General features: G+C 34.9%; 1 protein-coding gene and 1 long non-coding RNA gene across 3 annotated transcripts in view; one reads left to right on the forward strand and one right to left on the reverse strand.

Annotated features, from left to right (window-relative positions):
- Nucleotides 1-26,439, forward strand: part of LOC306861147 (transcription factor EC-like) — a 44,106-nt gene that overhangs the window by 16,709 nt on the left and 958 nt on the right. Inside the window, exons 3-8 of one of the 2 annotated variants that reach the window (XM_079403254.1) lie at nucleotides 17,906-18,151; nucleotides 18,242-18,343; nucleotides 21,052-21,169; nucleotides 23,043-23,099; nucleotides 23,600-23,675; nucleotides 24,444-24,591. In XM_079403254.1, coding sequence (XP_079259380.1) covers nucleotides 17,906-18,151; nucleotides 18,242-18,343; nucleotides 21,052-21,169; nucleotides 23,043-23,099; nucleotides 23,600-23,675; nucleotides 24,444-24,591 — 747 coding nt within the window. The remainder of the gene's footprint in view (nucleotides 1-17,905; nucleotides 18,152-18,241; nucleotides 18,344-21,051; nucleotides 21,170-23,042; nucleotides 23,100-23,599; nucleotides 23,676-24,443; nucleotides 24,592-26,439) is intronic. The other variant, XM_079403255.1, reaches the window with a different exon arrangement.
- On the reverse strand, nucleotides 20,300-26,343 carry LOC306861148. The gene is made up of 5 exons (XR_013783451.1): nucleotides 26,267-26,343; nucleotides 23,577-23,731; nucleotides 22,985-23,059; nucleotides 21,032-21,203; nucleotides 20,300-20,519 (listed from the first exon to the last, which is right to left on the reverse strand). It is a non-coding gene; the product is annotated as an uncharacterized lncRNA (long non-coding RNA).

A 26,439-nucleotide genomic window follows, 5' to 3' on the forward strand; every position in this document is an offset into this window, starting at 1 on the left:
ACAGGTCCCCAACAGGCTTTTTATTGTAGTAATTAAATCCATGCTTACAAAAAACTTGAAAAGGTCTTACGCGAGATGAGAGAAACTGGGATCGGTTTTGATCGACATGGAAGATGCCATACAAATGATTTAGAGTGAACTATCCTGGTGTGAAGAAAAGCCACTTTTATAGCCATAACAGGGGTGAAAGCAGTCAATATGTGTGATCAATTGGCTCACACTGTGGAAAAGCCATGTAGTTTTAAGGCTACGTACATTAAAAAAGTGAGATTGGAAATATGGAGGTTATCTTGTTCCATGTTGCACTGCATTCCCGGCTCACCCCCCCCCCATTTACTCCCCTTGATAAGCACCTTTCAAAATTACAAGCATGGCTGTTGTGATGATGTGAATGTTGTGAAACATGGCTAATTAAAAGTGACTGTAACTCAGAGTCAACACGTTAACCAAGGGTGTCAAGCATAGTGTGAAAAGCCATTTGGTGTTATTTGCCAGTGTTTTGCATGTTTAGATCACAAATCTGATTAAAAAAAATTCAACAACTGCACACAAAGCACACATTTACTGGTTCATCAATTCTCTCTGCATCTTGAATTGCACCTGACTGGAAATTTACGATCAAATTATTCTGTTGTCCTTTATGATCCAGGTGTGATGAAATCTGAAATCTAAAAGCACTCCTAAAATGTTTGAGTTCCTCGTTTCATGCAAATCTAGAAATACCAGGGATATTTAAAAATCCAAATTTCCAGGCCTGAAGTGGTCTTGAAAATTAATTAACAATGAAGGAATTAATTAATAAACATGTCTATTTATGCTCCACTCAAAGATATTAAAATGTATTATTCATTTCATGGTAAATGAATAATCCAGTAATTATGAATGTAAAACTAGGAAAGTTGTGAATCAGTAGTTTCATTACTATAAGTATTTTATTTATTTTAAAAACGTATTTATTTACATTTGTTTCATTGTAAATAGCTCAATATATTCAGTATTCAATATAATATTGGGAATATAACAGTAAATTATAAAATATTATATTAATTAATATAATTGAATTGAATAGTAAACAATAGTCTTATAAAAATATGAAATATTCATATGAAATGTAGCAAAATTAATACGTTATTATTAATAATGTTTCCCCAAGTTGTCCTCCCAAACAGCAATTTTTGCGATGAATATTTAGTAAAATGTGAGATTTCTGTAAAAGACCTGATTTAAAAAAAAAAAAGTAAATAAGTATAAATTAATAAATTCCCTAAACATTCCAGGTTATGAGTTGTTATACAGTAAGTATAATATAGCTCTTCATGTGTCACCACACTAAACTATTAGTTACTGTAGTTGACCTAACAAACTCCCAGTCAGTCCAAGACCCCCAATAACTCTCAGAGATTATAAATTGCAAAGGAAGAGGTAGAAAGAGAGGTTGAACAAGAAAGAAAAAAATATCAAAGAATTGGATTAATTGGCATAATGCAAGGTGGCTGAGCACAGGCAGAGAGGGTGTCAGCTTCTGGAGAATCGCTGCCATTCTCAAAGCTTGACCGTCTGCACAATTAGCCGGCCGAACTCTGACCCCAACAGAATAATTAATGAAAAACAGAGGATGAAGACAAAATGTGCAGAGCCATTTGAGAGAGTGAGGGAGAATAATACATCAAAGCGCGTCAGTAATTGGCCCTGTGGCTTTCATTCCTTGCACATTTCTTTCAATTCATTGACTCAAAATAATGGGTTCAGGTTCATTATTAATCAGTAAGATTAGGAGTGCTAAACAGGCTCGGGGTGTGTGTCGATGGCTTCAAGGTACCCGCAGATGAGTCTACACAAGTAATGCGTGATATTGTTGTGCCATAGAGAGCGACAGTTTGGCTTTTGAGAGCGATACTCGTTCGTAAAATCAAAATGCTGGAATATAACTGGCACGGTCCGGTAAGTCAATTCAGCATTTAATGCTTTCTATTCTAGAATCATAGTAGATTGAGTTACTGTTTATATGCTGGTCATATAAAGTTTATTATTTTGGAGAACATGCCAATATGTGCAAACATCAGGGAACAGAGAACGTTTTTTAATCCGTCAAATCTTTCCTGTATTGCATCAAATTAAACTGCAATGAAAAATCGCATTACAAACTATCTGTATAATGATAAACATATGTAATGTGTCAGTGTTATGCTACATTTTACAAAGTAAATTCAATCTAGATAATGTAATTCATATAATTGTATCATTGGTGTTGCGTGTGGTACAGTGACGGCCCATTTTACGCTTCATTTTTTCTGGCTTCAAAAATGTCCTTAACTAATGTGACAGCAGCCATAAGATTACAGTCCTTTAATTTGATGAGCATTTTTACGTAACATTTTGAAAAAAAGGGGGTACTTAGGTAACTGGATGTTATATATTAGAAATATAAAGAAATACTCAAAACACTTACTATGACGAGTAGCACTTCCAAACATTCTTCTATAAATGTAATAAATATCCCCAAAAATAAAAAAGCCATCTCTTTATCATTTACTTAATCTTAAAATTAATGAAAGCCTTCCGTTAAAATCAGATAGGAATTCAGATGGGAATGTTAAAGTTTTTGAGCTGAGAAAATAAGATATTACATATGTTTGGAGTTGATGTTGTGCATCGCTTGTCAGTGTGTAAATAAAAGCATGTGCGTTTGCAGCGCTGCTTTCATGGTCTTTGTAGCGGCAGAGAATGTCCTGACCAGTGTTGTCCTTGCTTATCACGTGCAGTTAGCTTTGCTCACGCACATACGAGCTAAACTCAATTGCTGGAGTCCAAATGTTAAAGTTGCCAACACGTGATGAGGTAAAATACCTCATAACGGTTCATTACAAACCAAACATCCTCCAGCTCACTACAGCGCGGTACAGGATTGACTTTGGTGGTTTTCCCATATCTGGGTGTGCCATATCAGCCACTTAATAACCTAATTGGTCTTAAAGTCAGGCTTTTGGTTTGAGGAGCACCCTGCAGTGATGAAAAGAGAAGCATCGTCTCATATTAACGTCACCCGAGTACTCAGCTGAGAGAAAAACGAGATGAGAAACAAAAAGTGAAAGCCCTCAAGAATGTGGGATTCCCTCCAACGGAGAGTGTTATTGTTCGTCATTGCGGTGGCATGATTTGAAAGCTACATTCTCACCATTTGACAGCCGTTAATGCCATTACACCGGTTTATAGGAATTCAAAAGACTTCTGGGCATGTGAAAATGCCAACTGAGAACTTCGAGGAAAGAAATTAGAAAAGGAATTGTTCTTCAGCTCAAATGACTCCGCATTCATAAATCATAATTGATATCAATACACTTAACATATATCAATCTCATTGGGTCAAAGCTGTTAAAAAATATTAAAGCCCATGTCTGCCTCAAAGTATAAAATAAAAAAGTAACAGATTTATAAGGAAGTTTATAACGAAGTTATAAATGTGACATAAAGTTATAATTTTGAGATATAAAGTCAAATTTTGAGAACAGAAACTGATTTTAGCCTGATTGTACAGTGAGTGAAATCCTTACCCAGGGCTGTACGTTAACTTTTTTTGCACATAGCTGGTGCTACAGAAGTTGAAAGTTTTGTAGCAAAGACCAAACAGTTGTAGCACAAGGGGTGGGCGATATGGCAAAAATATCATATCACCATTTATATCACCATATCATGTTGGTTTTAATTTAATTTCAATTTGCTTGAGCAGTACAGCCAAACTAATTTCCCTATTGTAAAAAAAAAACACTTTCAAGGTAACAAACTATAAAATAAAAAAAGAATGGCAGACATTTAGGCCAAAGTGGGTGAAGATGAAAAATCTTTTGTCATTATTTTATCTTTGATAGAAAATAAGAACAAAGGTATACATTACAAATACACATAATTTACAAATAAAACAGACAATGCTTTATTTTTTTATTGAATATTAAAATAAAACCCTACATATACTAAATACATCAATTCCATTTTTTTTAAAGCAACTAAAGTTCATCAGTCATGAGCATTGAGGGATTTTTCTCTGCTTTGTTGTTTTATTAACATTCACCCAAAAATGAAAAGTCATCTATTAATGCCAGTGTTTTATTTTTATACCATCATTTACTCAAGTTGTTTTAAAGCTGAATTCGTTTCGTTCTTCTGTTGAACATTATGTTGAACATTCTGAATAATTCTGTTGAAGTTATTTTGAAGAATGTGGGTAACCAAGCAGTTGCTGGTCCCCAGAGACTTCCATAGTATTTTTTCCTACTATCAAAATCAATGGGGACCAGCTACTGTTTGGTTTCCCACATTCTTCAAAATATTCTTTTGTGTTCAGCACAAGAAAGAAGTTATTACAGGTTTGGGACCAGGGCTGGATTGGTAACCGGGCATTTTCCCAGTGGACCGACAGAATGTTTTTTTGGGTTTTTTGCCAAGGACCATCACGCAGGGACAGTGAGCAGCCAGTGACCCATTTGTTTGTCTCCTGTATTGCCGTAAACCAGCCAAACACAATGCGCAATATATGATGGAGCGATGAAGTATTTTGCTCCGCCTATATAAAGAACGCTTCACCGCAACTCCTTCCTCGTCGACTTTTCCCTCGTTTTCACAGCAGCTTTATCAAGAACAGGCTTGCTCTTCTGTGAGTGATGCAGGCCAAAGAGGAGAGGAGAGCAGTTGAATCGATAAAGTGCTTGATAGGGACTCGGAACGGAGGCAGACATTTGACCTATCCTAATGTGTGCACACGCCATGAGTGCAGAATATGCAAACACTTTTTAATAAAACGTAAATTTGTCCCCCGCGATTTTTTTGGCCAAGTCAAGTGTGTTCATAGAGGTTTCCATGGGCCAATGTGAATAAATCTAGATTTAAATAAAAAAAAAAGACATGATATTGTCGGACCTGACGTTTTATTCTTATCCAAAACAACTAGATGCAATGATAGGCTACATATCTACACTACCAGTCAAGTGGTTTTGAACAGTAGCCTAAGATTTTGAATGTTTTTTAAAGAATTCTCTTCTGCTCACCAAGCCTGCATTTATTTGATCCTAAATACAGTATATTGTGAAATATTTTTACTATTTAAAATAAATAGTAAAAACTGCTTTCTATTTGAATATATTTTAAAATGTAATTTATTCTTGTGACCAAAGCTGAATTTTCAGCATCATTACTCCTGTCTTCAGTGATTTTCTGTTCAAGAGACATTTTTACATATTATTATTATTATTATTATTATTATCAATATTTAAAACAGTTGAGTAATTTTTTTTCTGGACTCTTTGATAAATACAAAGATCAGCGTTTATCTGAAATAAAAAGCTTTTGTAACATTATACACTATACCATTCAAAAGCTTGGAGTCAGGATATTTTTTTTTAATTATAGAAATTAATACTTATTTAGCAAGGATGCTTTAAATTGATCAAAAATGATGATAAAGACATTTATAATGTTACAAGAGATTACTATTTCAGATAAATGCTGTTCGTCTGAACTTTTTATTCAAAGAAACCTGAAAAAAAAAATTATACTCAGCGGTCTTCAACAATAATAATAATAAAAAATTAGCAGCAAATCAGTATTTGAATGATTTCTGAGGGATCATGTGACGAGTTCAGCTTTGAAATCACAGGAATAAATGATATTTTAAAATATTAAAATAGAAAACCGTTATTTTAAATAGTACAAATATTTCACAATATTACTGCTTTCAGGATCAAATAAATTGGTGAGCAGAAGAGACTTTAAAAAAAAAAAAAAAACAGTAAAATTCTTAGTTCAAAAACTTTTGACTGGTATCTATCTATCAATCAATCAAAAACAAAATAAAAAAAATATATATAAGTGCTGTCAAAGTTAACGCGTTAACGCAAATTAATTTTATTGGCACTAATTTTTTTAACGCGCGATTAACGCAGCGAGTATTTTCTGTTTGACCCGTGGCCCAACCCGTAGTTGGAGAAATGGAGATGCACAGTGTTGCCAACTTAGCAACTTTCCCTTCAAAAAAGCGCCCAAACCTTATTTAGTTTCTGAGAATCGCCAGAATCCAGAGAGGAGCAGCGCTTTAATTCAGTTAAACACAGATATTATGTTGCGGGTTAGCGTAAGTAAATTGCTCAGTGCAAAGACAGAGAAGTAATGGGAACCTGGTATTTAATTTTTCATGTGTCTAATAGACCTGAACATGTTCTTTGAAAAACATCTATGAAAGTTTGAAACATGTCGACTCTTCATGCTCTATGTTGACTATGGTTTCAATAATAATATACATACATTTGCATAAAGCATCCATATTTGTCCATGCCCATGTTGATTAGAGTATTAAAAACTTGAAAAGTATTAATTTAAGGTACATTTAGAACAAATAAAAATGTGCGATTAATCGCGATTACATCTTTTAATCGATTGATGTATGTATATATATATATATATATATATATATATATATATATATATATATATATATATATATATATGAGATATAGTGGTTGGCCGCCTGGACCAAAAAATGCCAGGCCTGATTTTTTTTTTTTTTTTTGTCCCAGTCCAGCCCTGTTTGGGACAACATGTGAGTGAGTAAATAATGACAGTCATTTGGTCATAGTTCAACCAAAAATTTAATTTCTATGACTAATGACAAGCGGCAGCATATTTAGCTCTGTCGCTTTAAGAGCTGCACGCATCCGTTTCTCTCTCAACTGTTTACTTAAACATCATTATGTTGTGTATTTGGTGTAACAGAATATGTTGACATGCTTTAATGTGCAAAAAACACATTATTTTTCAAATACTGTACATTATTATAGGTCCTCTATGCCCCGCCTCTCTCAAACACTTCGTTTTCTACAGTCTCTCCAAAAAACTCCGCATTTGAACAGTCAATAGTAATTACTTAAACTAATAACAAAACAGCCTACTTACAGTCGCTGATTCAGAAGCACCAGATTGTCACTGTTACTGAAACCACGCCTTCTTTCTTTGCGTGAACATTTGGGCGGCTTTACGCAAATATCCCCAAATCGTGATGTAGACATGTGGGGGCGTGTTTGAATGAGTCGTTTTAGGGGTGCGTGGCAGTCTTAATTTTGATAAAGAATATCTCTTTGGTTTTGAGACTTTAGTCTTTGCAACCTCAGGAATCTTATGCACAATCAGCTTGTAACACTCCAAAGAGAAAGGAAAACTTAAAATCGCATCATATGACCCCTTTAAGAATTTCAGTGAGATTTCGGAGCAGAGTATGATATCAGTATTCCATCTTGAATATTTAATATAATAGACTAGTAAATTATAAAATTGCAATCACAAGAAATGAAGTTAAAAAAATTGAGAAATGGTAATTGTAAGTCACAAATGTAAAATATACAGTAATGCCACAATTATGGGAGACAAAAATGACAATTGTAAGAAATAGTCATAATAATAAGAAACAGTGAAAGTTGCGAGCTGTGAAGTCACGTTTTAAGATAGAAAAGCCGTATCATGAGATACAAAGTTATAATTGTGAGATAAAATTGCAATGAGAACAAGTCACTATTATGAGAAATAAATTCCTTTTTTTTTTGCATTGTTTTAGTAACAGTCACAAATTAAGTTGCACATGTGGCATATAAAGCCACAATTATGTGAGATAGTCATTATAATGAGAAACAGTTAATTGAGAGTTATTATATTGCGATATTAGTCATACTGTGACATGCATTCACAATTGTGAAATATAATTACTACAAATAAAGTCAATTATGAGAATTTATTGTTGAAGCAAAAATGGGCTTCTATATAAATGTGTAGGCCTATGCAAATTCACTGCATTAGAAAACAAAATATCAAGTATTTTTGATTGATAATTTGGTAAATGAAAACAAGTTAGCATTGATGCAAAAAAAAAAAACAGGCTTTGAAAACTGAAGTTAATTCTGAGAAAAGCTCTTTTAGGATTTCTTTCCAGATGCCACTTGGTTTAATGTTTTGTTACCGAATGCAATGACAATGGCTTAAAATACTCTTTGGGCCAGCTGTAGTTGATGCACCTGTTGCGTAATAAACCTCTTTCTTGCGGTATCCAATTTCCCAACATATCCCAAAAATACCTTAACTGACACCACAAATCAGAGGTTTCATTTCCTCCATGACAGTCCAGAAGATCAGCCTCAGTTCCAGCCAGACGGACAAGGCCTTTCATTCAATCCTGAACATGAGAGGCCGTCATACTGGTCACTTTGTACTAGCATCTGTTCTTCTACTCCATCAAATTCAACTCAGGCTGTGCTGATTAATCAATTTGTCCCGGGAGAGAGAGTGGAAAGTTCGGTCTATGGAAGGAAATTACAATGATCCAATTTAAATCGCAAAATCTGTATATTAATCTTTAAAGAAATGTCTGGATATTACAATTCATTTGATTAAGTCATAACAGAGAAGAGGTCTGAAATATGAAAAGTTCACCCTCTCTTTGATAACACTGTCAATGAGCTGATATTTATAGGTTTTGTGAATAAACCTTTGTTTCGAGTAGCTACGCAATGCAATAATGTGCATTTCATTGAATTTAACCGAATCTGAGAACAATTCAGTGACGTCTGAGTAGAAATGGAGTGTATTATGAACAGAACTGTATGTGTGTGTGTGTGTGTGGATTATCAGTAGATTTATGCGCCTCATTGTTATGACTGAAGGCTTTTACATTATTTGAGACAGCCATGGCTGCTTTAACGTGTCACGCATGTTATGACACAATCAGATACACACTTGTGCCTCTGTGTATGTCCACACATGCACATGGACACTGTGTAGATTCTCCACAGTCACAACACACACACTCATAAATGATACTTACTTAAAGAGGATGTGGACACAAACGTTTCTTTGTCACTCTTCAAACCGCGTATTATTAGTTTGGGTAAGGTCAAAGTTGATCTAATTTTCTGCTTAGTCTTCATTAAACAGCTATTGCATTATTTCATTTTACACAATTAGATTCCAGCCGTAATGAATATATCTCAAGCTAAAGCTTTTGAACAGGGCTTTGCAAATTTAGCCCACAAATGCACTTTGTGTGCACTTGGGGAAAAAAAGATTGTACAGTGAAATATATTTTACTCTAGACCACAGGCCATACGATCACTCGCATTACAAACTCACATTTCAGGATAAATTTCAGCAATTGTGCAGATATCTGGAGCGACAACCTGTTAAACTTTTGAAACAGCTTTCATCTTGCACTCATAAATAAGAGTTTAGACACTTTATGTACATTCTTCCATTTAGATAAGAGTCTGTGTTTAAAGGCCAAATTTAATGTACCCTTTCAATCTTTCATGACATTTGAAGTAAAATGGATTGATTGTGTTCAGTTATTTTACAACAGATAGACCAGACACTGACATGAGAGCTTAAGTACTCAAAATAAGCAGTCTGGTCTGATATTGAGGAGTCTCTATTATATTTTCCAGCCATGGTAAATCAGTATATATTAATAATATAAATAGTGGTGTTTGCTTTTACTATATTCCTCATACTTAAGCTTAGGATTCTGTTCAAATCACTAACATTAAGTATTAAACTTTGAGTTGTAACACATCCCTCAGTGTTCGGTTTACAGTGGCGGATGAGAAAACGGTGGAAAAAATCTGACTAAAATTGGAAAATGCATAAATGTTCAAAGATTTGAAGTCTCTTATGCTCACCAAGGCTGCATTTATTTGATCAAAAGGGATTTCTATTTGAATACGTTAAAATGTAATTTATTCCTGTGATACAAACCTGAATTTTCAGCATCATTACTCCAGTCTTCAGCGTCACACGATCCTTCAGAAATCATTCTAATATGCTGATTTGCTGCTCAAGAAATATTCTTATCATCATCAGTGTTAAAATCAGTTGTGCTGCTTCATATTTTTGTGGAAACTGTCCTAATTTTGTCAGGATTCTTTGATTAATATAAAGTTTAGAAGAACAGAATTTACTGTCACTTTTGATCAATGCATCCTTGATGAATAAAAGTATTACTTTCTTACTGACTCCAAACTTTTTAACAGTAATGTACATTTATATAATGTACGTTCATTAATGCTTATATTGCTTTCTATTTGCTTGCGATGTTTTTGTGCATCACAAATGTCCTCAAGCATTCCTTACCCCAGCTTCTCTCACTGTGATAAACCCTGAAATTAACTTACGATCTGTCGTTATAACACAACTCTCCACAGCCAAAAAGTAACAGTGCAGGCAAATCCATTTAGGTGATTCATCCCAGTGATTAGCCCAAACCCAGATAAAGAAGGCCTTTCAAAATCATGGCTTACCCATAAGCCCTTGCTCCGAGCGCGCTGGGTCCTTTTTGTGAGTCTGGCGTGTGGAGGGAAGTCATGTGATTCGGTTTGGTCATTTTGTGTTTTTAAGGGGATCAGTGCAAAACGGGGGGCCGAGTTAGAAGAGCATGAGATACGGTTAGACGAGTACGAAAAGTGGTTCAGCCCCCAACTATTGAGGATAAATTTTCTAATGAAAGCAGTTAACTGATCAGATTCACTACAGCTACTTTTCGGTGCATTTGAAGCGGATAGCTTGTATTTGAATGTGTTTTAGAGTCGCTGTTTGTATTGGGTCTGCAATTAAATCTGCCCACGCACAGGGACGGTGGATCTGAATGGGACGGGGTACAGTGAATTCCTCTCAGGTGTGCCTGTGAACGGGTTGCCTTGTTGTCCCTGAAGGAGTAGAGGCTAATCGCATTAGACATAATCACATCTTTTCTGGGGGAACCAAATTTGTATTCATCCCACTCTTAAATGCACAAACCTATTAGCAGCCTATGAGGATGTTTGCACTGCCAACAAGTAATATTTGAATCTTTTTCTGCAAGACGTTACCTGTCTCAAGGTCTTGTAAAGATGCTTACAATAGAGTTTTATATTCAAAAGTGTGCCTTTAGAATAGTTAATATAGTGAATATTTGGATATGGAAGTCTTGCTAAAAAATGTATGAAAATCATTGCATTTGATAAAATAACCAACCGGCATTTATTTTAAGGAATAATAATAAAGAATACAAGCACAAGAACAAGAACATTTTAAAAGAAAAGAAAATATTTAAATGCAATAAAATAACCATTTTAATTACCATAAAAGTAAAAAAGACATTTAAAGATTTGAGAGCTAATTGTTTTTAAATATTTTTGAAAGAAGTCACTTCTATTCACCAAGGCTGCTTTTGATTGAAAATACAGTGAAAAGCAGTAATATTGTGAAATATTAATACAATTAATATTAAATTAATGTTTTGTTTAATTTTTAATTTATTAATATAATTTATTCCTGTGATCCAAAGTTGAATTTTCAGCATCATTACTTCAGTCTTCAGTGTCACATGATCCTACAGAAATCATTCTAATATGCTGATTTGCTGCTCAAGAAACATTTCTTCCTTTTATTATTAAAAACAGTCTCTGCTTAATATTTTTGTGTAAACTGCAATACTTTTTTCAAAATTCTTGAAAAGGAAAAGATCAATATAGGCAACCTTATATATCAATATATAACACACCTTAATGAAAAATCTGAATTTTAACAGCGGCTTAAGTGCATTTTTGAGGTCACTGTTTCCTACAATGAAAGAGAATTCAGGTGAATTTCATGTATAAATGTATCTTTCACATACTTTATTTTTGTTGATAAACTAGATTGCAGCACTGAGCTCAGGGAGGACAGTTTGGCACTCCTATCATAGTTAAAATGAGTGTAATATTTAATGTATATATGAATCATTAAAGTCTTCTGGTTATTATGCATTCCTTTTCTACTTGGATAAAACAGCTCTCAGATGTGTGAGCTGGACTTTGAAGTCTTGTCTCAGAAGCAGACCAACTCTTACAGGAAGTAGGTCATGTTTTATACATACTGTATGTGGGACTAACAAAGGTGAGATTTCAGACCGGGCCCAGAGAAAAACATGGAACAATGGCCAAACCAGGACTTTCAGTAAGGAGTAAATATACAAACACACACACACAGGTTCAAAGGCACTCTGGTCCATTACTAGAAACTTTCCTCAGCATTTCCTTTAACACAGGAAACAAGGCAACAAAAGGATGCTGATACACACATCCTGTCTACTTTAGAGCTCTGCAATGATTTCAACACTCTCCAAAGCATCTTCTGGCTTTCAGATGCCACAAACCATCTACAGCATTTGAGATACTCGTTTTATAATGGTCTTGATATTTCTGATTAGTTTATATTATTGTAGCACAAAAGCATGGACATTTCTCATAATTGCCATATCCACTCCCATAATTCTCAATTGTGGCTTTATATTTTGCAATGTGACTTAATATCTCCCATTTGCTACTTAATTTCTAATAATTGCAACTTGTTACTTTATATTTCCAAATTGTGACTTTAATCTCCAAATTACACAACTGCAAATTTATATTACAAAAGTACTAATTGATGCTCAAAATTTGAACTTTATATCTCATAATATGACTCCATATCTCAAAAGTGCATTTTATCTCACAATTGGAACTTAATTTCTCATAATTGACCCTTTGCAAAGAGCTTGATTGACAGGTACTCTGACCAATCATAACGGCGAACCTGTCCAATAAACAAATCAGAGAGAGGAGAGGAGATTAATTTTGGTGGACTTTAAACTTGAAAATGTGTGTACTGCTATCTTTCTGCGTTTGAAATAATATACGTCCTGATGTTCATGTATTTCGTGCTTTAAGTAAATATGAAAAGATGATCGTGCCACTTGAACAGAGGCAGTACAGCGATCTGTCACGGCACATTAAAGAGCCACAAAACATTATTTATTGTTTGAAATTCTTAAAAAAATGACAATTTGAAAGCGGAGACCTTGTTTAACACCAGAAGTAACCTGCTCTGTCTTGTCTGTCGGTGCGTCGCCAGTTTCCTCTTTGCTTCTCAATTTTTCATTGCTTGAGAAGATGATGCGTACTGTGAGAGTGGCATGGTTTGTCGGACATAGCAACAGTAACTAAGGAGGGCGGGGTTTTGCGAAGGGTCAATTGTCAATTTAAATCTCACAATGTGACTTTATATCTCATAAATGTGACTTTAATTCACAATGTTTATTTCTTATTTTATTTATTGATTTTTCATTTGAGGCGGAAATAGGCTTCTAAATTCTAATCTGCCTCGCCTCAAAAACACTGACACTGCTAAACATGAGTTTGACTTTGTTGTTTAAACTAGCAGTATGGCAGATTTGTAGTGTTTGTACAGAGAAACAAACACTACTGCAGACTGTGGGGAAAAAAAGTCATGGTGCAATATAAAAAAAATTGCCCTGGAAGACAAAATTGAATGAAAAACAGTCAAAATAATGTGCTTCAGCCAAGTTTTGCTCAGTAATTTTAACCCAAGAGGTTTCAGCAAGCAGCACTCTGCACTTCTTTGGCCTTGAGTGTACTTGTTGGTGTAGTGAACGTGTGCACTACACTACTTACGAGTGCACATGCAAGCAAGGGTGTCCACACTTGTGTTTCGTTTGATTAATCTTTATGTACATCGTGTGTGCGCTAAAGAGATAACCTCTCAGGGGAATGTGCTGAGTAAGGCTTTAAAGATGGTCAGACAGGAAACACCAAGAACAAAACGCTCAGAGTCTCTAGCACCTGAAATTCTGCCTCCGTCAGGCCTTTGGCTGACCACTAGAGCAGGAACGATCCCGTACAGAGGAAGCTGGAGAGCTGAGAAAGCTGATGTGTCATGCCTTCCTCTCCAGGCCAGTGTTTCTGCACACACAGCTCAGGAAAGCCACACACACACACGCTTAGTTATCCTTCTGCTTTCCCATCCGGGTTGCATTCACACTGGACTGAGTGATTCCATCTCCTCTTGGGTTGTGGTTTAAGGGCAAGATGTGCATGTTGCTTGCGTGATACCTGAAGGCCTTCTTTTGGACCATGAGCCGCTGCTGTGTGGTAAAGTCATCTCTTTCACTGAGATTCAACTGCTGCCGGTATGTAGCTGCAGAAGAGAGAAACTGGGATGACAGTTTAAGTTCAAATACTGTTTGTGTTAAATGAAAGCTTGGAAATGGTTTTGAAACTTGCTTATTGTAGTTTAATGAAAAACTTTGTGAGTTCAGGTTGAGCTTTAATTACTCTGAATCTGTGAAATTGTTTTTTTGGAGAGATTGCTTCCCGTTGCTCAACTTGTAGAGTACAGTATGGCACTCAAGGTCATTGGTTCGATTCCCAGTGAATACACACTGATAAAATCTATACCTTGAATGCACACTTTTTTTGTTTAATGCATAAATGTATTTATCTATTATATAATATACACACACACATATATATATATATATATATAATTTATTTAGGATGGTTCTTTGTTAAATGGACAAAGATTATATAATCAAGCATATAAGAAAAATGTAAAATATTAATAGATATCTGTAATATTTTGTAGGTTATCTTGTGAATGAAAACCCATGTCAATATAACGCTAGAGCTATATTTCTTAAAATTATTATTGAGAAAAATGTAATATGGCATGTATTATTTTAATAATAAATATAAAAAATGAATATAAAATATATATATATATATATATATATATATATATATATATATATATATATATATATATATAAAACAAAAAAAGCTATATGTAAAATTAATGGTACTTTGATGGTTTGCAACTTTGAGTCTAGACTAAATTGTCCAAATAAGTTTATTGCTGCTGTAACATACATCAAAATAGCAAGAAGACGGCATCAAATTATAAATTCACAAATGAAACCTGTTTTTTGAAGGTAAAAGAACAATACTTGATGTGAATGTGATTCTGCTCTTTTAGTGAGTGTGTGTGTGCTTTACTTTCTCTTCCCTTCAGAAACTTTTGTGGTCTAACAGCATTGATGCTAAGGAGGAATATTCAGTATAGCACAACTCATTTCTTCAGAAACAAAACAAGTAAAAAAAACTGACTCCCATTTGTCAAAGTAAAAACATATCCTAAAAGTTTATATTGAAATGATTTAACTCCTCTTTCCAACTTACTATAGCACCTGACCTTTTAGCCAGGAAAAGGTTTTGTCCATAATTTGTACAGCCGGTAAAAATCATTCCCCTCCCCATTGTTTCAAAATGTAGATTTTTCTGAAGTGAAACCAGAACTTGGCTAATCCTGAAACAAAATTAAGCAACATCAACAACCACAATAGATTATACATCGCCATTCAAGACACACTTACAGGTTTTCTAAGCAAGATGCACACTTACAGTCCAAATTAAGGTAAATAATTGTTTTTAAATATATTAATTTTAAATTGATTTGTGTGTCCATATGCAAAAGGAGAAGAAATTGTTTGTTAGTTTTATGTATTTCCATACTGTCATTGCTTGTCAACTGTCATTGTGCCTTTGAATAATATAATATAAAATACAATTATTAATTTAATGTTGCTATTATGTGCCATTCTTATCTAAATGGGCTTATCTTAATATATACACACACAGAGAGACATTTAAAGTTATAATGAATACACTTTATTAACATTATTATAAGTAAAACAAAAGGTTTATAAACTATCAAGTCTCATTTACACCAGGGGGTGCTGGAAAGCCTACCCTGAAAACTGTATCAATGATGTGTTAATGTAAAATCAGCTCATAATCTGCATGCTGAATGTTTAGTAAATGAACCCTAGAGTGTCTATGTATGGTGTCTATTGCATCTTCACACATAGTGCTTTCATTGTCTACACTGCATTTGTGATCAAAATCACTTCAACTTCAATCACATTACAGGCTGTAATTAGTTAATAGTCGTATATCCTGCGTTCACAACAGACAGGGGAGATGCGAGTCAAGGACGTGGCCCTCTAACACAACCAGGATAACCCTTCCACACTGCAGAGATGAGCCCTCAGACACACAATGGCTTCTTTCACCTTTGCCTGGGATAAGAGAGAAGTTACGCTCTTGAAGCCAAATCCAGTGTGCGTAATGAAAAGAGCTTTGCAATGGCTGATAAACGGACACAGACCTCCACTGAACTGTTGAATGCGCAGTCAGAAGGGTATAGAAGATCCGATTTGGTCTTCGGATTCATCCCTCAAGGGCTTAAATAACTATTTCGGTGCGTATGGGATAATATTTTCCATTTAAGATTTCCATTGAAGGGTGATGCAATCTGCCATCCAATAAGTGTTTCTAATTCAACGAGCATGAGTAAGAGTAATAAACATCTCTTTTGTTACAGCAAACAGCCATTTTGATCAAATTAAACACAACTTTAGTTCACACAATTGAGCGTTTTTTGATCAGCGGTCAGCAAAAGTTCATTTTTGGATTTTTCCGAAAATACACAGAGTGCCATAAAAGTAACTCAACAGTTGTGCTTTTGTGAGCGTAGACAACATAATAACGACTACTAGAGGTCGCCTCCATCACCCCGAATGAATGATTCCCTCCTATATTTAGCTTTACGATATCTTATAGACTAAAATTAGAGGAGCGACCGGGTTCACGACAGTTAGTTTTTGAGAACAAGATACAAGACAATGTTGTCTAGTGAGTCTGATCCAGAGATGGGCCCCTGGGTCATTTGGAAACCGCACAGAACAAGCAGTATTTGTTTCGGACCCCCTGAAGCAGAAGTGGCAGAAGGGGGAAGTCTGGGATTGGCCGCTTCACGCAAACAGAACTGGGCGGTCCCAGCAAATTAGCGATATAGGCGAAAGACCTCGGCCCTGTGGTGATCAAACCTGCCAGATCAGTAATCTCTCCGTTTGAGGTGATTACTACGACCTGCAATAAAAAGGAAAGGCCTGGCCTTAATGCTAATTAGGTCACTGAGATCCTCCTGCTTGCTTATAAAGTCCTGACAGGGACAAGAGGGGACAGTCACTCGCTTTCCTCTCCACAGCTTGGGATCCTATTTTAGTGGACATACAGGGATTGAGCATGCCACATTTAACTGACTGTAGTTTCTACAAGATGAGAGACGGAGCTCGAGTTTCCAACGTAAGGACTTGCTATGTTCTGCTTTGACTTGTGCAAGACGGGGGCCGTTTTGGCGCTTGGTTGAAGGGTAGTTCACATGCTGTCATTATTTACTCATCCTCATGTTATTCCAAACCTTTTCGTTCTTGTGCAGGACACAAAATAAGACATTTTGAAGATCTTTGGTTCATATAATGGAACTCAATGGGGTCCAAAACAATATTGGTGCCTTATTGACTTTCATTGCATAGACAAAAAAACAACATCTTTTGTGTTCCACAGTCGTACAGAACAACATGTGGGTGAGTAAATTATGATTTTGGGGTCAACTGTCCTGCTTTATTTTGGCTGATGTTGGATTTTACTGGGATAATTCATCCAAAAATGAAACTTCTGTCATCATTACTCACCTTTAAGTTGTTTTGAACCTGAATGAGTTTCTTTCAACTGTTGAACATGAAATATATTTTTAAGAATGTTTGTAACCAAACAGTTGACTTCCATAGTATGCGGGGGAAAATACTATGGAAGTCAATGGCTACCGTCAGCTGTTTGGCTACCAAAATTCTTGTGTTCCTGTGTGTTCAGCAGCAGAAAGGAACTCATACAATTCTGTAACAACTTGAAGGTGAGTAAATTATGACAGAATTTAGATTTTTGGGTGATCTATCCCTTTAAGTCACGGATTAAAAATGTTTTAAGCAGGTAATGTGCTTAAAATGAGATGTTGGGTTTGTTATATACATAATTAAGTGCACATTTTTGTAAAATACTGCCTTTTTCTTGATGGTTTTGGTTGCACAGATGTTGGGGGGAAAAATGTGATATGAAAGACACTTACGCATAAAGACATTATTTATAGACAAATAAGACCTAAAAATGCAATTTTTTTCATTTTGAAGGTTCAAAATCACCTGGAGAACTCCAAGTTCCACCTCCACCAGACTCAGGCCCAGCAGGTCAAGCAGTACCTAACTTTGGGCAGCAAGCTTGCTAGCCAGGCCCACCCGGTCTCCCATCCTCACCCGGGCCAGGCCCTGGGAAAGGTGCCCGTCTTGCGCAACGGACACATGCCGCCCATGAGCGACAGCAGCATGCCAGGAAGCCCCGTCACCCTGCTCACGCTGGCCAACAACCACGACAGCGAGGTGAGTACTTCCTGTGATCTCATATACCTGTCTGTGTATTTACTCATCAATAACTTCAAACATTCAGCTATAATCACTGTTTTCTTATAGTTTCCAATGGATGAAGTTATTGATGATCTTATTAGCCTTGAAACCGGGTTCAAAGATGGGGGTTTGGATTGTATGGAGCCAGGCATCATAATGCAAAATAATGTAAGTATAGGTCAAGTTCATCTCTTCACTGTGTTGAACTGTTACGTCGAGTGTTTTAAATAATGACCTGTGTATAGAGGTGTAAAAAGTATGGAAGGAATTATAATTATTATAAGTCGATATATATATATATATATATATATATATATATATAAATCATACAAAACATATAGTAATGAGTTATTAACTCAAAGTAGACATTAAGTTGTACAATATTCTAGAATAAGATATCTATATCTAATATATCTAGAATAATTCTAGAATATTAATAACTATTTTACATTTATTTTGAAATTTAAATTTTTTAAATATAAATTTTACTGAACTAAAAGTCAAAATATCAAGTAAATATTACTATATATATATATATATATATATATAGAGTTGTTAAAGTAGACAAAGTATTAAATTCTATAATAATTCTAAAATATTAATTCTAGAATGTTAGAATGTTCTATATTATTGCGAAGAAATAATATTTTATCACTAAAATAATTTTAGTCTTGATGACCACTGAAATATGTACTTTGTTTGAAATCATAAGGAGTTGCAAGTATACATTTTTTAACATTTGTAGAATAATATCAATATCAATAATTATATTAAATACTTGATTATATCATTGTCATTTTATTTTATTTATAAAACATTCATAAAGTTTTGGAAGAAAGTATAATAACTATAAAAATGCATCATATAAACCTTCGTTAAAGTGTCAACATGTAATGAAATGAAAACGCCAAAATCAAGTACATTTAAGTAGATAAATATACACATATTTAGATTAATAAATCATGTCTGAATCCAAAATGTAAGCTACATTCATATATAATGAATTAAACACATTAATAACACAAACACGTGCTGGTTTTTGGTATGCTTGTGAAAAGGGGTTTGTCTTTGCGTGAGGTCACACCGAGTCCTGCTGAGAGTCAAAGGGGAACCAGACTTAAATCTCAGGCTTTAAACAGTGGAACAATACAGATTAGTCTGGTAATGATGTTGGCATGCAGAGAGGTATGTCTTAGAAGAGCCCGACTATGTTAATGAGTGATCACTCCTCTAAAACAGAAGGAGAAAAGCCTTCGGTAAGCATGTGCGCACACAAGTGGCCCAAGTATGTGTGAGACCAGCATGAAATTGTTAAGGTCATACTGACGTCTGTGGAGGGACAAAGGGTCTCTTGAGTCGTGATTACAGCAACACCTGAACTCACTAGAGAGGTATGTGATACTATTGAACAAAATAAAGAGCATGATGGGAACGAATAAGGCAGATAGAGAGAGAGAAAGAGCGAGCAAGAGTTTTGCATCCGAGTAAGCAGTCAAGCATCGGATTGAGCTAATATCTTCTCTCCCAGTGGACTTGTTCAGAAATGATAGCATGCTTAAACGGATCAATTCGTTCTAATTAGTCATACAGCACGACGCATCAAGCCGCTTCCCCGTGTCAACATATCTGCTAACATGATGGGAATGGATTGAAGCGATTACGACGCTAACAGTCAAGGGGCCGTGGCAATCTTTCATGTTGATAAGCGAGCTCTTTCCCCCACTGAGATAATGGAGAGCATGTACGAGCGGAGGAAACACTATAACGCGTGCCGTCTCTGTCTTCCTGTAACGCTCTGACCTCCTCTTTAATCCTGTACACTTCGCTTTTTCATCCATAACGCTGACAGAAATGGGCTTTCCACAGCTCTGGCTTTAGTGGGATTGGTAGTCAGGGAAGAAAAAATGAAACTCAATTCAGGCTTATTATAGTTAAGGATAATAATAATAAACATTACCTTAATATATATGTATTATATATTTAAAAAAACATTAAACTTAAATTTAATAAAGTTGCCAAGGCAGTATTTCTCATTTAGTTTAACTTGTACTAAAATAACTGGAATGTATAAAACTATATAGATATAAAAAAAATAAAATAAATAAAAACTACAAAACCACAACAAAATGACTAAAACGTTTACTAAAATGAAAATAGAATATCACACAAAAAAAGAAAAAGTAATTCAAAATAGTATGACAAACTATAATAGTTTCTCAGTTTTACTAAAATAGCACTTATTTATTGTTTAGTAAAAAAAAATAAAAAAATCACTTGCTCTTGTCTCTTGAAGTGCTGCATCTTTTTGCTGATTTTCTCTGCTCATTTAAAACTTATCCAGAATCTGCACAAAAAATGGTGTGGAAACAATTTTATGAATTCAGAAATGTAATAGTAATGCTAGTAAATGGCATTGATATATATGTGAAATTTTGAAGTAGAAAAACTGAAATAGTGTTTTCTACACTAAAAAAATACACTCCAATAATCTTTGTTTTATTTACAAATTTGAATAAAACTGAATTACAGTGTGTGCATATAAGCGCTGCATATATCCAGAATTTAAACGCCCATCATTCTTAACACCCTACACATCCTTGTGTTATGTTTTAAATTTGATTGTGCTTTCATTTGGAAAAATGAAGCACTCCCAGCTGTAATCAACACATTCCTCAGAATCAGTCTATAAATAAAGCCTGTTGAACAGATAATGTCTGGTGGTGTTTTAGGTTCTTACTCTGAATATACAGAAAGTCTGCATCCAAAAAAATCATGTAGCAAAATAGACTGGATACGTACACACAGAAGAACTACACATGGTGAAGATTTAATGTCCGTGTGTAAATCTAGACTTACTTTCTGTCTTTCCTCTGAAGGTGTCCCTGAACAATAGCATGCTGGATGTGTACGGCGGTGACCAAGGTATGACTGCCCCTCATGGTGGACTGACACCCTCATTGCCCACAAAGCTCTCAGTTAAAATGGAAGTCACAGGTACGGAGCACAGAAGGGCACAGGACCTGTGCTGCTAGCAAAGGCATTTCAGAAAGAAACATTTACAAGAGCAGTTTAGTTTCACATTAAAGAGAAATCAGTTAAGGGTATCTTATGTTATAGATATAAGGTATAAGGGTATGTTATGTTACTGTTATCTTATCTGCTAAATGATTAAATGTATCTAAACCACAAAACTGCAGTTTTGAGACATCTGGTAGAGTATGCAATGACAATGTCAAGCTGAAGTCCACAAAAATAAAATAACATTTAAATAAATTGATTATTGGGATTTCAAATTATCACCTGGTCTCATAGTGGCGTATTTAACTTATTTTCATTATAGATATATATATGAAGAGTTCAGATGCAAAAGCCTCTAAGTGCCGTCTGAAATTTTCTTCTAAAATTCGCAGCTTCTATGTTTATGTTGGAAAAAGAAATATAATCATAATCCAAATATTTGGAGAATATCAGTAATTAAAAAATAATTACCTATAATATCACTAATTATATCAAACTCCATATTATATAATTAGGTCATTTTAAAATATTTATAAAACATGTATCAATGTATAAACTGAACTGTATTTAAAATTATGAATAGCATTTTAGTACTTATTTTACCAAAATTGTAGTGTATGTTCATGCATTTGGCATACTTTATTTTTCTTTTTTATTTCAAATAATTATTTTACATTATTAAATGTTTCCATAATAAATATAAAAATATATAACAATACTACTACTAAATATGTTTCTTGGTTACACTTTAAACAAAGTATAATTTGATAAAACAATGAAATTCAGTATAAAAATGATAAAAAATAAAATAAAAATACGCTAAATCCACTCATGTAAATGCAATTTACACAAACACAATGTATTTTTAAGATTTATGTAGGCAAGAGTATTAAAATCAAAACAACACAATATAGTCTTCCATTCTGGAAATTCAGGAACCAAAAAAAACAAGCGTACTGTAAATAGATCTAGCAAAGCAAACCCAGATGGGCTCATTCCACATGTGCTATTCCAAAAGGCCCAGCCAAACACAAGCCTGTATGTTTCATGTTATTATCCAGCTGTCTTATTTTAAGAGTCAGCGCGCTCTGTGTTTAGCTCACCATTGTGTCGCTCTCATTCTTTATCAATGCTTCAATGAGCGGAATATGGTAGCATGTATTCTTAGCAGGATAGACACGGCACAATGCCTCCTTTGTGGGCGCCTTTTTTTCTTATGAGTGTCATGCATCAAGTAAAGCTAATTGATTCAGGAAATAGAAAGGATGCCTGGAGAACTCTTCACTCCGGCAGGAAAATAAGTGCATTACTGTCTTTTCCACAGAAGCGTGCTGCACGGCGCTCTTGTTTGGTTATGCGTGGCTCAAATGACCTTATTGAATCAGCAGAAATGAATTGAGAAATCCAATCACTGCTCCCCAATTATATAATTTGGAAGAATGTGAATATGAATGCAGAAACATTTGGCCTTCCTCCTCTCACCCACTCCGGGATGTCAGCAGATTGGTTAATGGTAAGGTCAGGAAGGATTAAAAGAAGATACATAGCTTTTCTTCATTAAGACAGAGATCTGGTGTTGACGAGTCTGGGGTGAATGAAAACAGCTTATTCACAAAAAAAGAGGGCTTGTATTGATGCGTGGCTGCATGCAATGGGTTCAACAGAGGTTAGTGTTGTTTGGTGAGTGTTAGGCAGGGGTCAGAAATCTGGAGGAAGTTGCCAAAACTAATGACATTAATCTGACGGCTTTCTTTAAAGACACACTTTGCATCAGCAAGGTGTTCAACTTACCTTTGGATATACATTTATGAGTTTCTGCAATAACCTTCCCATATTTCTTCTCTTACAGAACATGACACCAGATTCCTGGCCAAAGAAAGACAGAAAAAAGACAACCACAATCTAAGTAAGGATTTTATACACTTAAAAAAAAAATGGTTATTTAACCCTTATGTTCTATTTAGAGGTCCTGTAAATGCTTCCAAAATGCTTAAAATTAGGGCTCGTTTACCTAAAAATTAAAATTCTGTCACCCACGTCATTCCAAACATGTATGAGTTTCTTTCTTCTGCTTTAATGGGGATCAAACTGACTCCAAAATGAAGCAAAGCTGCTTTTCAGTCCCTGAAAAATGCTTGGTTGCTTTGTGATACAATAAATATTCAATTTCTCAAATGGATTCTGACTAGGTCAGAGAAATATCCTTTAATATTCTGAGAATAATTTTTTAATTTTATATATTTTTTTTAAAGACAGTCAAGTAATTCTTAAGAAAATATGAGGGTTATATATTTAATTTATTTATATTTACTAATATGCCATTCATGCTTTAATAAAGTATCCATTATTTATATTAATATTAGGTTTGTGGTGTATGACATACTTTTTTTTTTTCACGATTGCCAGTTGAAAGACGACGGCGATACAACATCAACTACAGGATCAAGGAGCTCGGAACCCTGATACCAAAGTCAAACGACCCGTAAGTCAAAATGTTCCTTGATTCACGCAATAACAGTCGAGCTGAACTCTAAAAGTCTGAGAAAAAAAAAAAAACAATCATATCAGAGATAGACTCATGAAGACAGGGCAAAATGACACTGAAGTACAGAGAAAATGACAGTACAGTGCTCATTTCTCAAGGAAATACCTACAGAGCGAACAGACCCCCATCTGAATGATGAAAATGAGGTTCAAGGCAAAGTATAGAGCATTTGAACTAAAGTTTAAGCACAACTGAACCCAGAGATGAAGTACAGTGCAGACAGCGAGTCCATTGCCCCAGCTTAATTGAACTTTTTATCGAATTTAAATGGAAGGCTGGTGCTGTCACCTTGCCATTAACACAAGATAAAGGAGATTATTAGCTGCGATCAGGCCAACATCTTATTCCAAAGAAAGAGACAATTTGACGACACTTTCCTCCTTTTAAAAAGTAATGGTATCGGGAATGACTGCACTTTACTTCCAATTTTTTTCTACCTCTTCCGACACCTATTTTTGCTCGGGGATTAATTTTACCGTACAAGGGGCCGTAGAATGGTCTTTCTACAGACGTACTTAACTATTCCATTAAAATTCCCCATTCAAAGGCAAGGTAATGTCCGAGAATGAATAATTGGCCATGTAAATCACAGTTTCTAAGTTCTGGGAAAAAAGGAGACCCTTGTGAGGCTTTTCTCTCTGTATGAAAGTTCTGCTGATGCAAAGGCGGTGTTGAGAAAGGTTATCTTTTACGTTTCTCTGGCAGTGATATGCGCTGGAACAAAGGGACGATCCTCAAGGCCTCGGTGGAATACATTAAGTGGCTGCAGAAAGAGCAGCAGCACGCCCGTGATCTCGAGAGCCGACAGAAGAAACTAGAACAGGCCAACAGAAGACTCCTGCTACGAATCCAGGTAAAGAGACGAAAAGAACAAGGGGAACGAGGGGAATATGGCCATGAGAGAGAGCGAGAATGAGATGTAGACATGAGAGACGGCAGAAAAAGATGGTTGTAGGAGTGAGCGACGAGGATGTAACGCTGAAAAAAAGACTAGCTTACATTTCAGAAAAGTAGAACAACTAGAAGACTTCATAAACTAGCAGATGAAACAGTTTAATTCTACAAATGGAGCATTTATCTGAAACAAGAACATCTAAATTGGGCTGACAGAAGTGAATTAACCTTAATTTTATAATAAACAACAAAAAAAAGACTATATAACTGAGTCAAAAACAGTGGCAGAAATAGCAGCATTTAACTAAATATTTACTTTATATTTACTCAAATATACTTTATAATTGTAACTAGTGGGTTTAACTGGTCACTTGATCACCATCTAAACCAGGTTCTATTGAAAACAAAGGTACCAAAACAGCTCTCCATGTACCTGACAGCTGAACGGCCTGGCCTGCTCCTATTGATGCTTGTAACGGCCTATCCGGCCCCGCTTGAAACATGCCGAGCTGAGGTAATTACCTGATTAATAAATAGCAGCTACAGCTTCGTCAGGAGCGGAATGGGCCTGGAATTAGATTATGAGGGCTAATAACTTTGAAGAGCTGGGCTCCTCTTCTGAATTTATGCATTACATTTCCACAGTATTGACATATTCGCAGACCGGGCGCGAGTTTTCTTCACACATGTGAAGACATCGCAATTAGCCCTCAAAGTAATTACCCCGAGGCTCCCTATCCAAAAGCTAATGCTAATAATGCCTCAATTGAGTGTCTGAAGATACTCACGTTAAGAGGCAATGCAATAGCTCATTTAAACTGTCTCCGCTACAGATAATGTGTGGGAGTAATGAAAAGAGAAAGATATGAAGCTATAGCTGTTAGTGTAGACACTTACAAGAGTACTAGGTTAGTAATCAGTGCTCATCTCATCCACAATGGAAGTGACAAAAGTGTTGTTTCATTATTATTATTTTTGGATTTTATCAATGATAGTGAAGATGAGTCAAAACACATCTTCATTATACTTAAACAAATAATATGAATAAAGACTAAAATAATACCATATAATAAGTATATTTTAAAATATAAAAATAAATTAGTATTAAAAAATAAAAATAACACCCAACAGTGATGCCTGATATTATTGAAAAATTCTGAATATTAATATAATATTAATTTTGTAATCAGGCAAATTAACCCACCCAAATGCATACTATACATATCAGATATTTATAAATGTATAAAATATTTGGTTAAATTTTTTATTATATTTTTACATTATTTAGATGTTAATTGTCAACAAAAATTAGTCTACATTAATCAGAGTAAAATTTACAAATAATTTGGCCTATTTAATGTTTAATTTAATATTTTTCTCTAAAAACCCTTGTGATGGTTTCAGACCAAAAGGTCTTATAAATGTAGAAAATGTGAAATACTTGGTTTTCTTTTTTAAATAAGTATTTTTTTCTCCACCAACTATAATTAGATGCCATTTTAGTTTATAAAATTGACTAAAATAAATGAGACTATGAAATGTTGAGCTTTTAAGAATGATTTTGCCAAAAACCTTCTCAATGGTGGCATTTAGCTGCCCTGTTTTAATGGGAAGCCCTGCTGGCTGGACATTACCTCAGAATATAGCATTGTGATGAATAAGTTTTGAAGTTGAATGCATCCCTTCATGTGTTTCTGGGGCAGATGAAGGCCTAGAGCAACAAAGAAGAAGGGAAGAGACCAAATTAGAGTGTTCTTCATTATTATTTTTTTGGTCAGTTCATCTTTAACTCACTTGCCTGTGTGTT

This window comes from Barbus barbus (genome assembly GCF_936440315.1).
Source record: "Barbus barbus genome assembly, chromosome: 42".
Lineage (NCBI taxonomy): Eukaryota > Metazoa > Chordata > Actinopteri > Cypriniformes > Cyprinidae > Barbus > Barbus barbus.